This window comes from Tribolium castaneum, chromosome 7, assembly GCF_031307605.1.
Source record: "Tribolium castaneum strain GA2 chromosome 7, icTriCast1.1, whole genome shotgun sequence".
Classification (NCBI taxonomy): domain Eukaryota; kingdom Metazoa; phylum Arthropoda; class Insecta; order Coleoptera; family Tenebrionidae; genus Tribolium; species Tribolium castaneum.
The window spans coordinates 7784489-7798772 of record NC_087400.1 but is presented as its reverse complement, the minus strand read 5'-3'; the positions used below and the strand labels follow the sequence as shown (position 1 = coordinate 7798772).

Below are 14284 nucleotides of genomic sequence, written 5' to 3'. Positions count from 1 at the left end.
ATACAGGGTGTTTCAATTTCACAGTGCAGCCCTTACCATTGTTTTTTTAATGGCACCCTCTATATATTTGTACATATTTAAATTTACACTTTTTTGGGCTTGATAAATCAATTTAGTTTTTGCAATTTACTTTAACCGTTTAGAAATTACTTAATTTTTTCTACCATCATCTTGCTGTGACACATTTATTTTGGTAAATTTTGAAAAACTATAACTTGATTTTTTTAAGCAGCCCTCTCTGTATTTTATTACTAATTATTATTCAGCGTCTTATTTTACATCTTTTTTACCTCTTTAGTTTTTTCCAAAAGTTGACAGTTAAGGAGATAATTTTGTTTCTCTGGAAGCGTGCTATGAAAAATAATAAATTTTAACATACTATAATGTCAAAATGGCATTTATAGTACATCACGTTTTATTTTTTTTGTGAAAATAAATTTTTCGCGTAAAATGTATACCTAGAAATCTCATCTAGACATAAATTAAAAAAAAATTGACAAAAAATTATTAGATAAAAATGAGATAAATTTACAATGGAAAAAAAAGAAAATAGAAAACCGAAGTATAACAAATCAACAGCGATTACATATTACTTGCAGTCTCAAAACTGTTTAAAATAACGGCATTCTTAAGCAATAAAGTAATGTATTGGTCAGTTTTTTTTTTAAATTTACTGCTTCTAATGTGGCATGATCAATGCTGCAAAATGCTTTTTTAATTCTTTCTTGCATATTTTCTCTTGTAGAGCCATCATTTTTTTTCATTTTTATTTAATGATTTTTTTATCAAAATTAAAGTTTATATCTCGATGAGATATGTATGCAATTTTTATGAAAAATTTATTTTCACAACAAAATCAAATCGTCACGTACAAAAAACGTCCGACTAATGTTGTTATGTCAGACTGTATTGTTGTACATGGCACATTACGTTGGTATCCTAGGGATTTTATGTGAATTTTTCAGAAAAATCAAGTTATTTCCAATACTATCAACTTTTGTAAAAAAAATTGAAAAAAATAATTGATATAAAATAAAATGCCTGAATAATACTCAGTAATAAAATACAGAGAATGCTATTTGAAAAAATTAAGTTATGGTCCTTCAAAGTTTACCATAATGAATGTGTCACACCATAGTAATGCTACAATAGAAATAGACAGTCTTGTCGCTAAAAGATAGCCCCGACAGTTGTTTACACACAGACAAAATACCAACTCAATATCTTAAAAACCAAGCGCACTGCGATTTTTTAATTATGTGCCTGCAAACGCACAAAACTGTAGAAAAAATTAAATAACTTATGATTGGTTAAAGCAAATTACATAAACTAAACTGTTTTATAAGCCTATAGAAGTGCACATTTAAATATGTACAAATATACAGAGAGTGCCATTTAAAAAAACTATGTTAAAAGCTGCACTGTAACAAAAAACAACCTGTACAAAGCAAAATAATTTTAGAACGTGCACTTTGACTTTTTATTTGTAGTGCCATTTAAGTCATTTCGTAATTTTTGAAAGTGTAGGCGCAATCAACCCTGTATATTAATAGACAAATTTGGTGGATGCGCCGGGATAAAATGTTTGTAAATAAATTTTCTCCAAAAATCAATTTTTTGCGGTGTTTTTTGTACAGTGGCTTAAACAATCACTTCACTTTGCAGCTCTTATTCTCCAACAAGACAGAGCCAGAGTAATGTTTTTTTGAACTAGCCAAAAAAGATTTAATCTTGAAAGCTGCAGTGTAAAAATAAAACACCCTGTATATAGCAAAATAATTTTAGAACGTGTACCTTGACTTTCCATTTGCAGTGTCATTTAATTCATTTCGTTATTTTTGAAAGTGTAGACGCAATCAACCCTATATATTAAAGGACAAATTTGGTGGATGCGCCGGGATAAAATGTTTGTAAATAAATTTTCTCCAAAAATCAATTTTCTGCGGTGTATTTTGTACAGTGGCTTAAGACAATCACTTCACTTTGTAGCTTTTATTCTCCAACAAGACAAAGCTAGAGTAAAGTTTTCTTGAACTAGCCAGAAAAGTGTTAAACTTCTTCCCTTACATTGTTATCGGAAAAGCACTGCAACTTTTAATTAAAACGAAAAAAATCTAAAATATTTTCCGTTCTTGTTCCAGATAATTTAGTGTGTCCTCCACTCCCAGACTTGATTAACTGAAATGGTAAGTCTCGCATTGCAATGAATCCCACACTTTTTCTCCTCATGTAATCCACTCAAACTCTAGTAAATATTTATTAGCACTTGCCTCTACTTTATTACATTCAACTACGATAAAAATAATTGCTTGGTGGTTGGAATCATCGAAACTTTTGCTCGGTTCCTCTCCATTTAGGTCTTGCATGTCTAATTCAGGAAATTTCACGGCCAATAACCTGAATCCGGAGCTTCTTGAAGTGACGCTTGAGTCGCTTTCCCGACGTTTGTTTTGTCTGAATTCGGAGTGTTGAAATTTAATTGTATTTCGAGAGATATTGAAACAAGAGCCCGAATTTAAAAACACAATTTTATAAATTCCTTTTTGAACACTCGCGTCAAGCCATAAATTACCATTTTTATTGTTGTTCCTTTTGGATAAAGATTTATTGGTAAAGTAATTTGAAAACTGGGACAAAGAAATGTCGAATCAGTTGGTTTAACTTGGAGTTTATCGACAAACAAGCGACGTTTTAAATAAATTGACGTCGAGTGGATTTAAATTCTTTCCTCGAGAACATTTATCAAAATTTGAAACATTTTTTACTTTCGGGAAAATGCTCTCCAGTAGCTTGTTCAAGTGGAATAAAGAGACGCGACCTACTTTACAACCGCTGCAATTGCTTGAATAAATCAGCAGTTTGAAAATAAGGTTTTTGGAATTTTGGAACGGCAGTTAATCCAGATATTTTCAGGACAAAAATTCACAAAAATCCTGTAATGACGGAAAGTAAAACACGTGCCGGAAGGCCGCGACTTCAGCGGTCTGAGAGAGTTTTCAGTGAATCGCATCTTACATCATGGGAATTGTTCGTCAGGGACTCTTTGCTCACGCTAGCGTGGCCCGATCTTCTCAACAGTGTTTCAGGGTAAGTGTTTACATCAAATATGCATTCAGCGCGAACTTAAATGAAAAATTGATCTCAGAAAACCACAAAATATAAGAATTTTTCCATTAAAGCATCCGAATGGGTGCTGTATAAAATATGCACATAGCGTGTACCGATAAGTAATTTAAATATTTATAAATCAATGATAACAATTTAGTTATTTTAATTTAATACATATACATATAAAAGTATCAGCCCCATGTTGGGCGACAAAAATATGTGAGTACGATTTTTTTATTATGTTTTTTTGAACAAATTTAAAGTCATATACAATTTCGCTGTTAAACTTTTAAAACTTTTTAATTTTTTTCTACCTTCCCAAAAAATCAACAATTCACGTGTTGGACGTTAAAAATATATGTCGCTTTTTTATATTTTGATTTTATAACCAAATTTAAACTAAATTTTTTAGCTTTATAGAATGAAAACTTCCATCTACCGTTAAAAACAGTGAAGTTCAAAGCTTAATTAAGCTGTTTAGAACTAACATTGTTGTTTATTTTATTTTTTTGTTTATTATTTTATTTATTATTTAGTTTATTTTTTAATTTTTTGTGACTTTAATGTTCTTAATAATATCATTGATGCTTCTGGTATTCTTTATTTACTTTCAATTTCTGTGTTGCTCATAATTCTGTTCAAAAATTTTTTTTTATTTTACGTTTATTTTTCTTCATTTATTCATTTGCGTTTTTCTTTCAATAATAATGTTCATCTAAAATTATCGATGTTTAGACAAACTGCTTTCGTTTTTTGTTTAAACGTAAAAAATTTACTGCATTGTTAAAGTTTAGTTTAAATAACAAAATGTAAAGGTCTAGTTGTGTGAATAAAGCATTATATTATATGTTATTTCTCTCCTAGGGTTGGTTTACACAAACTTCAAATTTGATTCCCAGTTAATTTACTTTGTTAGACGTTAAATAAATTCCAAATTAAAATTTGATTTCAACTGAATTTACAGCAAGCCAGCTCTTAAACTTTTAAATTCCTTTAATTCTTCTCTAATTTCTCAATAAAATTAACGGCCCCACGTTGGGCGCCTACGATATATGACGCTTTGTTTGCTTTCGTCTTTCGGCTTCCTTTATTTCTTAAGTTTATAAACAATTTTTTGAGTAATTTACAATAATTGAACAGTGTCTTTCGACCTATACGATGTTGATGAAAAATTACGTTAACATACTTAGTTTAATACTAATTTTTTCAGATTGTGGTTTGCCTTTATCGATTGCTCGTGCCTTTTTGAATCACTTTAAATAGTTTATTTTATTAAATATAAAGTTTTAATAATCTAAGGTTTTATTCTTGTTATCTTAACTTCTAGATTCTCGACTTTGTTTGTTGAACTAATAATTCATATTCATATTCATAACATTCATAACATTTCAAATTAACTGTTTTTTTGTTAAAAATTTAATGTTAAAACTGATTTTTGTTAAATAAAGTAATCCAATGTCAGGAACAATAAAAATTCGACAAAACGGTAAAAAATAAAAAATGATGAATTTAATTGAAATTTTAACAAACCCTATTTGCAAAAACACGAGTGGAAACGACTGTTGTTTAGACAAACTACTTTCGTTTTTTTTTTAATGTAAAAAATGTACTTCATTGTTAAAGTTTAGTTTAAATAAGTAAATGTAACGGTCTAGTACTGTAAATAAAGCATTGTATCATATATAATTTCTCTCTGAGGGTTGGTTTACACAAACTGCAAAATTGATTCCCAGTTAATTTATTTTGTCAGACGCTAAATAAATCCCAAATTAGAGTTAGATTTTTAACTGAATGTCTAAAAAGCCGGCTCTTTTAAATCTCTATATTTCTAATAAAATTAACGGCCCCACGTTGGGCGCCTGAAATAAATGACGCTTTGTTTGCTTTCGTCTTTCGTTTTTTTTGGTCTTAGTTTTATAAAAAATTTTTTAAGTAATTTAGAATAACCGAATTGTGTCTTTCGACCTATACGATGTTGAAGAAAAATTACGTTAACATACTTAGTTTAATACTCCTTTTTTCAGATTGTGGTTTGCCTTTATCGATTGTTCGTGTCTTTTTGAATATCACTTTAAATAGTTTATTTTATTAAATATAAAGTTTTATTAATTCAAGGTTTTATTCTTGTTATCTTAACTTCTAGATTCTCGACTTTGTTTGTTGAACTAATTAATTAACTCTCTTTTTAATTGCAACGAAAAAAGTTGAGAATTCGACACTCTTCCATGAACTGAAACACTCAGACCAGGTTAAAATTTTGGTTAAGATTTAACCGCGGCACTTTAACCATAGTTTGATAACCGCAATTTTAACCTGACACTGAAATAACGAGCTGAAATAATGTAAAAACAGAGAAAATGTTACATCATTTCAAATTAATTTTTTTTTTAATTTAATGTAAAAACTGATTTTTGTTAACTGCAGTAATTCAATGTCAGGAACAATAAAAATTCGACAAAACGTTAAAAAATAAAAAATGCTGGATTTAATTGAAATTTTAGCAAACCCTATTTGCAAAAACACGGATGGAAGCGACTGTTGTTTTGAGAGAAAACTAAACTGAAACTGATCCGGAAACCAAATAAAAGATATTATTTTTCTCGAGCTGGAGAATATTGTTGTTTTCATCGATTCAATCCTACTTAAGGTTAGGGATTTTGTCCTGTAATTAGATTTTTTAGCTGCAGTGCCTCCATTAGTCTGTATTAACCGCAGTAAGCTTCGTATTCTGCTTTGTAATAAATCATTCTAATCTAAAATGTGCTTTACATCATAAACTCCACAATCTGTTACAGTATGGATTAAACCGTGGCTTGTTTCGTCTGAATCATAAATGTTTGATGAGTTTGTGCTAATTCCAATCAAACTTTTCAACTAAAAATCGCACTCGTTTTGTGATTAATTAACAAAGAAAGCGTTTGGTGGAATTTAACAACTATTCATGATTGGAAATTGATGAAATGCTTTCAGTGTTTTGAGCAGGTGAACGGCATACGTACAGCATAAAAGATGAGAAACTGTTTTAGGTAATGGAGTTGGCCAACTTGGCGATCGAAGAGCGGAACTTCTTTGAAATAATGATGGAGGGGCTGATTAATTTTGTAAAGATACTCCCTCAACTCGATTTGTTTATAAAACGGGTAAAAAATGACCATTTGCGTTCAGTCGGTGTAAACGTGTCGAATAGTTTGCTGTGTTAAATAATTTACGTTTGTTTTAAATTGCATTTTACACGAGTGACAAGTTGAAGCGTCGATAAACGAAACAGATAAAACGAGTGGAAATTGTCTGTGTGTGAAACGAGCAGATGAGCGATCTGTTGAATTAAATTTGGATGGATTTTTACCTGATATTGTTGCTTGAGCGCAAGTTGTTTGCTTTGATAAAGAACGTTTGAAAGATCTATCAATTATTTAATAGAAATCCAGAGTTTATACTATAATTTGCTTAAAGCAAGCACTGGAATAATGGAAGAGAAAGTCTGTTGATTCTGTTTGAAATTGAGAGCTTTATTATTATGGGGAACAAAGGTTTGCATTGTACTAAATTAAATTCGGGTTTTTTTGTTATAATTAAATTTTTCATAAATAATTTATATGGTGCGTTGTTGGCGCATACAACACAAAACAATTTACCTCTTTTTTCAGCTTACAATATAAATCGAGCAAAAAGTAAACACAACAGAATATTAATAATAAACCAATACTTTTAAAGAGATAGAATTTTTTTGTGTTTTTTGATTGTAGGAATTAAAGACAAATCCAGTGACTTTAATCTTAATAGTCAACTTGTTTTTAGAAAAAAAAATTTTTTTTTCGGTCTTTTAGTTTTTATAATAGTGCCATGACTTAATTTTTGTCTCGTGTTTTAGCAAAACAAAAACCTAATTTAAAACTGAGAAAAAAAATTAGCACAGTTTTAAATCAATTTGCGATAAAGTTATGTAAAAAAATCACAAATAACTTATCAAATCAATATTATCGTCTAAAATAACGTGTTGCAATATTTTTTACGAACACAAGGTGAAGATAAATGCCGCACTCAGTGTTTAGTGATTTATTATACGGACTGTTTATAAAAGAGAGTAGGATCTCAGGTGGTTCTGTAACATAAATTTGCCACATTTAATTATATTATTTCTTTGAAATTTCTGTACCAAATTTTATCTACTCAGGCAACCAGTAACACCAAATTTTTCATATACTAACATTGTTCGTTTTTTTCTAAAAAGAAAGAGCAATCTTCTAATACCTACTATAATCCTACAATTATTTATTTATTTATTTGTTTATTTATAAACAGATTGTACAATATGTATTGTATTTTGTTTGAAAAATAAGATGATTTCTGTAGCACATTTTTTCCAAATATTGTTTTTTTTCACTGTTTGTGTAACACCGTACTAGACTAAAACTTATAAAAATGTCTGAAAAAATTGAATAGTAAATAAATTATTTTTGCTGACCCGGCGCCTCCACCAAATTTGTTTTGATTTCAAATTTTGTTAATTAATTAGTTAATTACGCATTATCAAAATTTTTAGTTACAATAATAATATGAACAATTAGACAAAAAATAAAAATAGCATACTACCGATAGAGAACCATTATTCAAAATTCTAGTGTTTTTTTACGTACCTAAAGAGAAGACAAATGCCGCACTTACTCAGTGATCAATATGTTTTAAAACAAGTTACAATTTCTTTAGTACATTTTGTTCAAAATGTTATTGTTAATTTGTGATACACATTATTATAATAAAATTTAAAAAAATATCTTAAACAAAAACTAAAAGAAAAACAATACAAAATTTGTGCTAACCCGGCGCCTCCACCAATTTTCTTTAAAAAATATAATTAATTTAATTTTTAACCTTCTGTTTAATCGGAAAATAATTATTTATACATTACAAAAACAAAAAGTTAATTTTTACCTTTTTGTAGGATTAAAAATTAAAGCTTGAAACTTAAGTACTCAACTCGCAGAATTAAACATCACTTTATACAAAAACAAACATTTTTAATAACAATTTTTCAAGAGACAATAAGAACAAAAAGAATCTAATTATACCTAAAAGTTACAGTGATTGAATATTGTTGTTTTTTCGTTTTTCTTTTTTGCAACTAAGAACTAAAAACAATTATTAGCTGTTTCAAAACTATAAAAATTCTAACGTCGCATTTTCTCTGAAAGTTAGGTGTTACAAATTATTCATGCACTTCAAAATATTATTAAACGATGTAATTTATAGTTACAATAAAAAATCTAATTATTAATAATTTAATAATAATTATTAATAATAATTTAAAGTTTCTATCAACATTATCAAAAAAATAATTCGGTAAAATGCGTCGTTGGCATTCCTATAGTTTTAAAACAGCTACTACAGTACTATTTTAACAACCAACATGTGTTTTGATAAATATTGATTGTACTTTGTTCACGGACTTATCCCAATATTTTCACTATCTCTCGCAGAATTCAGCGTTTGATATTAAATACTGTTTAGTTTTCTTTGTATAACTGAATTAAAAAAATCACTTATAAAATAAAATAAATTAAATTAATAATTAATATTAAGTCGAAGCTATAAATTATTATTTTCAATGTTATTTTAAAAAGAATGTTGCTAAAATTCTGTTTTGTGCATCACAAATTAATTATAAGTTAAAGTTTTAGAAATTTCACAGGAATTCTAAAAGAATTCAGATGCATGGAAAAAATATAGAATTTATGAGCACCCGCCAAATTCTATGTGATTATAGTTTTTGAGACACAGTATTGCTACATTATAAAATTTTTGCTTTACTGTCTTAATAGTCCAGAAAATCAGTTTAAAACTGGGAGAACAAGTTTGTAACTAAATCATACTTTGTCTAACCTGGCGCGTTCACTATTTTTTTAGTAAAGGGTAATTATTTGATTATTCCGATATATTTAAAAATACAAATATGTATTGTTATAAATTATTATCAATAAATTAAGTAAAATGTATTGTAAAAAATTGTGAAAAATTTTCAAAAAATTTAGATGCACATAGAAAAAATAAGCAGGCTCCTGTGTAATTATTAGTATTTCAAATACAGTAAAAATATACTTTTAGCAAACACAGCCACCATATTATTCTATTTTTTTTTTCAAAAGCACGGTCCTATGTAATAAATTTTGCTCTAAAAATTCAACAACAAAAAATTTATTTAAAACATGGAGAACAAGTCTGTAACTTTATCAACTTGTTACTAACCCGACGCATCCACCATTTCGGTTTCATAATGTGATTATCAATTAATTTTCCAATGTATTTAAAAGTGCAACCGCTATTTGTAGGTGCAATGTTTATAATAATTTATAATCCAAAAACAAATTTTTCAAGACACATTAAAATGCTTTTTTTTTAAATGCCGTTTTTTGATAATGTGTTAATTAATTTATAAGCAATGTTATAACTAATTAAAGTAAATGCAATTCTTTATGTGCATAAAAATAATACAACTATTATGAGTAAAATAAGAATTTCATGATAACAATACTTTAGCCTTATTTGATTCATTATTCATTAGTAATAATACTTGTAATAATAATTTTACAAGTCAAAAAATTATTTAAAAACATTAGAATTAAAATAATATACCTACTAGTAATTATACTACATTTTAAATATCCCGGCGCATCCACCATTTTTGAGTTTAGTCAACTATTAATGAAGTAAAATGGTAAAATTGTATCACAATTCAGTGAAAAAAATCATTTACTTTACCCCGACGTGAAACTCGATAAAACGCATTCAAGCCCAATCCTCGCATTCCCGCAATCAATAATTCATATTCAATTAAAAGTTGTCCATTGTTGCTTCAAAACAAAGTCCTCAATCCCATCACAGTACGATGCATGGCCTATTCCCAGTAAACGACGCGCATGCACATTATTAATAAACCCTAAAGCTTTGATGATGCCAGATATCCTCTTTGAAAGTGAACCTTCCACCAAATAATACACATGCGCAAATTTGAAATGTTTTACAACAAGACACTAATTGATCTAGATCAGTTGAGTGTCTTGTGTGAGAAATGAGTGCCAAATATCCTTGAGTTGAAAAATGAGTGTCAAATATCCCTTAAAACAGTGCGGTGGAGTGCTAGACAGAGGGAGAAGTGAAAGGATTGTAGTCCAACGGTGCAAATTAGACATTCGCAGTGCGAGCTTGGAGACGTGGAGTAACAACACTCTTAGGTAATTAGCAAGTCATTACTTATTCTGCGATACCTCGTCAAGAAACCGCACAGGGAAACGCTCCTAATTAGGCAAGGCTTCAGATTTAGGCTGGAATTAACAAGAACTTGTTGCAATTCAATTTTAATTAAACCATCTATTTTTTTTAATACACAGTTAGAACCAATTTTTAAATTTGGCGATGTTTACCAAGTCTCAATGTAATTTTAAGCGTAAACAGCTCGCCCCACCTTTAATCATGCGAACGCGCTATTTTTACCCACGTTTAATAATGTTAATTAATTATGAAAAATGTTCTCAAAGAAAATTTGACACTTATCGACTCATGATCAAGATTGATTGTATTCCAAAGTTTGGAAAATCGCACTTTTGAAAGCAACCATTTTCGTTGAATTTAATTTGAAGCTGGGAAATGCAAATTTGGTGCAATGCGAGTTTTAATTGCGAAAAATAAAATTTTTCAACTCGCCACATATCTAATAGAATTAGTCTCAAAGTTCCATATTTCACCCGAAAGCCATTCGATCTGACCCAGTTTCGGCGAGAAAAGCTTAAACAGCTCTTTTACAGATGGGACCGCATTTCGAACAACGAAATTAATTCCGAATTAGAAAATTCAGCTCGCGAGCTTGAATTATAAAATAATCAGAGTTTGGGGAATTTTATTTTAATTTACATTTGCGTCAAATATGAATCGATTTGGTAAAAAAGCGCTGCAAAGTTTGAACACGGTTTTAATTTAAATGAGGGTTTATGTGCGCCGCTATTAAAATGTGTCATAAAATCTGCATGAAAGCGCGTGAATACATTGTATTCAAAAAGTTGGTTCGCAGTTTGAACACAAAATTGCATATTTCGTTTTGTGACTAAGATTGAGCTTACTGGGCGTACAAATAATTATTGGCAAATAGTGTGAAAATAATAGTGTTTGATCCCAGCTAAATTACAGCCCTGGTGTAAATTTTCACTGATCAAGGGTCGAGCACAATAACTATAAACATGACATTTAATACTCGAAATGGCTATTAGAGAAATCCTGTAATTAGGATTCAAAGCACGATTTTATCGATTAGTATCAAATATCTTTATGTTTAGATTGGCTATTAAAGAGTAGTGTAGAAAGGCGAGAACTGGTAATTTCTGATAGTTTTGCAATTTATCTAAATGAAAAATTTATAGCTACCGATCTTTGACTAAAACGATGTATATAAAATGTTTCGAGAAATCGAATGGTCTGAATAAAACTCAAAATGACCAACACTTCTAAAGATGTCGACAAATATTTAAATTTTTTAATTTTTAATTCTCCACTTTTTTGACTCTTAGATTTTTGCGAAACTGTAGTACACAGTTGATGTCTTTTCCGCTATGCTATACAGGGTGAGTCATAAAAATAGGCGTGCTCGATTGCACCTACTCTGTCAAAGATATCGAAATAAATCAAATGACACTGCAAATGAAAAGTCAAAGGCACGTTTCAAAATTATTTTGCCTTATACAGGGTCTTTCATTATTACATGCAGCTTTTAGCATGATTTTTTAATGGCACTCTCTGTATATTTGTGCATATTTAAATGTGCACTTTCTTAGGTTTTATTAATAAGTTTAGTTTTTGCAATTTGCTTTAACCGTTCAGAAGTTATTTATTTTTTTCTACAATTTAGTGCGTCTGCATGCACATTATTAAAAAATCACAGAGCGCTTGGTTTTTGGGATATCAAGTTGGAACTTTGTCTGTACGTAAACAAATGTCTGAGGTACCTTTGTTCTAATATATTAATCGGTGTCAAAAAAACCAAAAACAATTTTAAAATACCAACAGGTATATCTACAGTTTAATTTTAATTTTGTATTAATTCTTATTCTTTACTATATAAAGTGTTTCAAGAAACCGATTGGCGTCGCAAAAACAGTAAAACTGACAACAGTTATTAAGCGATCAAGAAATATTTCTGATGTATTAAAATAGAAGACCAAATTTAAATTTTTTAAAACTAGTACGTAAATGTGTAAAATGTTCCGACGTATCACTTGGTATCGACAAAGCCGGAAAATAGCCAACAATTTTGAATTTTTTGTTTATGTTTCACGAATCTATAAAATAAACACTGATATTCTTATTTGTTTAAGTTATTCCTCCTACCCAAAATATTCTCAGAATTCTGTTGGTGTTAAGAAATCTGCAACGTCTTTTACAATGTTGAAAAAACACAAAATTGATACTTTAGGCTACACATACAAGGTGACCCAGGGGTGCGTAATAGGTCTATAACTTTTTTATTATTTAAATATTGCGATGCAATAAAAAAAATTATTGTTTACAGGGTGTTGTATACAGAGTGGTGAACCAAAGTTACATTTTTTAATGAAACAGTCTATATATTTTTACAACTTTACAACTTTATACAAACTATTATGAGTCTATCCCTTTTCGTTTCCGAATTATTCAACTTTTTGTTATAAAAAGACTAATTTTTGAAAAATAACTGCAAAGTCGTCTATAAATATTATTCGAAAAATTTGCAACAGAAAAACTCAGACTACGCTGTAGTTTTAGCAGTAGTCAACTTTTACTTGAAACTCACAATTAATGTACAGGGTGTGCCAAAACACAAAAAGTTGAATAACTCACTTTTTTTTCAAATAAAACATCAAGTATTTCTTTACACGTATCGATAGCATTTTTCAAAAGTTTTCTAATGATATGCGGTTTGTATAGTAAATCTGAAATATTTAAAAGTGTTAATGATTTTTTTTTATTTATTTTATTATTAACTTTTAGTGAGCAAACTTTATTTATGTATCAAGTAATAATTAGATTACTTATGTAATTAGTCACATTAGTATATTAAAAAAATAAATTACCATTTGACTTATCAGATTCTAAGATAAGAAATTTTCTTGTAATTAAATCATTTTTTTGAAAAATTTAAAAAAATATTTTAAATTTGCTATGCAAACTCTATACATTTAAAAAAATTATCAAAAATTCTATCAATACATGAAAAAAATACTGGGTGTTCCATTTGTAAAAGAATGAGTAATTCAACTTTTTGCGTTTTGGCACACTCTGTATAATATCTGCGTGTTTTCACTCAAGTCGTCTATTTGCGAAAAATACAAAATATTCTGAATTTTTCTGTTGCAAATTTGCCGGAAAATAATCATAGGTGACTTTGCAGTCTTTTTTATAACAAAAAGTTGAATAATTCCAAAACGAAAAACGATAGACTCATAATAGTTTAGACAAAGTTACATTATTTTCTGGGTAGATTTTAATTATGCAAAAATATATAGGGTGTTCCACTTAAAAAAAAAACTTTGGTTCACCACCTTTTACAACACTCTGTGCATAATAAAAATATTTTTTAGCATACACTTTAAGTCGATCTATCGTGTAATAGCAATATTTCAATTACCAAAAAAGTTGTAGACCGAGTACACACCCTTGGGTCACCCTGTATGTAAACTGTTTTAAGGAAGGTATTCGGAAATAAAATTAACTAGACGCCCTCTGGTGATGACTTTTGAACTCTGTCGAAAACAGTAAAGAAATTTTCGTAATGCCACATTTAACTGACATTTAATGAATTGCGTGTATAGTGTTAATTACTTACAATAGAAAGAATTACTTTAAAAGTACGTGGTGGTAAATACTAGCGTTGACTTTGGTTCTGTAGTTTTTCGTGGTATAAAGTGTTTATTGTTGGAACTTGAAAGTGGATAAAAAGTGAAAAATATTTAAATTTTGATTACAGTGTTATCAAACAGTTGTCTAATTAAAGATTATAAGTAATGGATCACAGCGAACACAAAGTTTGGCTCAAGAAACCAATAAATTAGTGAAGTGTTATGAATTTTAGGTTAGAATTTTCCACTGAAAAAATCATGAAATGCTGCGGTAAATCTACAAAACTACAATAAAGATTAACAACTGCTGATACATT

The 14284-nt window shown here is 28.9% G+C and overlaps 1 protein-coding gene across 2 annotated transcripts in view; it reads left to right on the top strand.

Moving 5' to 3' along the window:
- The window catches only part of LOC656074 (GTPase-activating Rap/Ran-GAP domain-like protein 3), a 75846-nt gene that overhangs the window by 8951 nt on the left and 52611 nt on the right, over nucleotides 1-14284 (top strand). The window contains exons 2-3 of one of the 2 annotated variants that reach the window (XM_015984100.2): nucleotides 2142-2186; nucleotides 2914-3087. In XM_015984100.2, coding sequence (XP_015839586.1) covers nucleotides 2939-3087 — 149 coding nt within the window. In that variant the 5' untranslated portion in view covers nucleotides 2142-2186; nucleotides 2914-2938. Of the gene's footprint in view, nucleotides 1-2141; nucleotides 2187-2913; nucleotides 3088-10129; nucleotides 10338-14284 lie in introns of those variants that run through there. The other variant, XM_015984101.2, reaches the window with a different exon arrangement.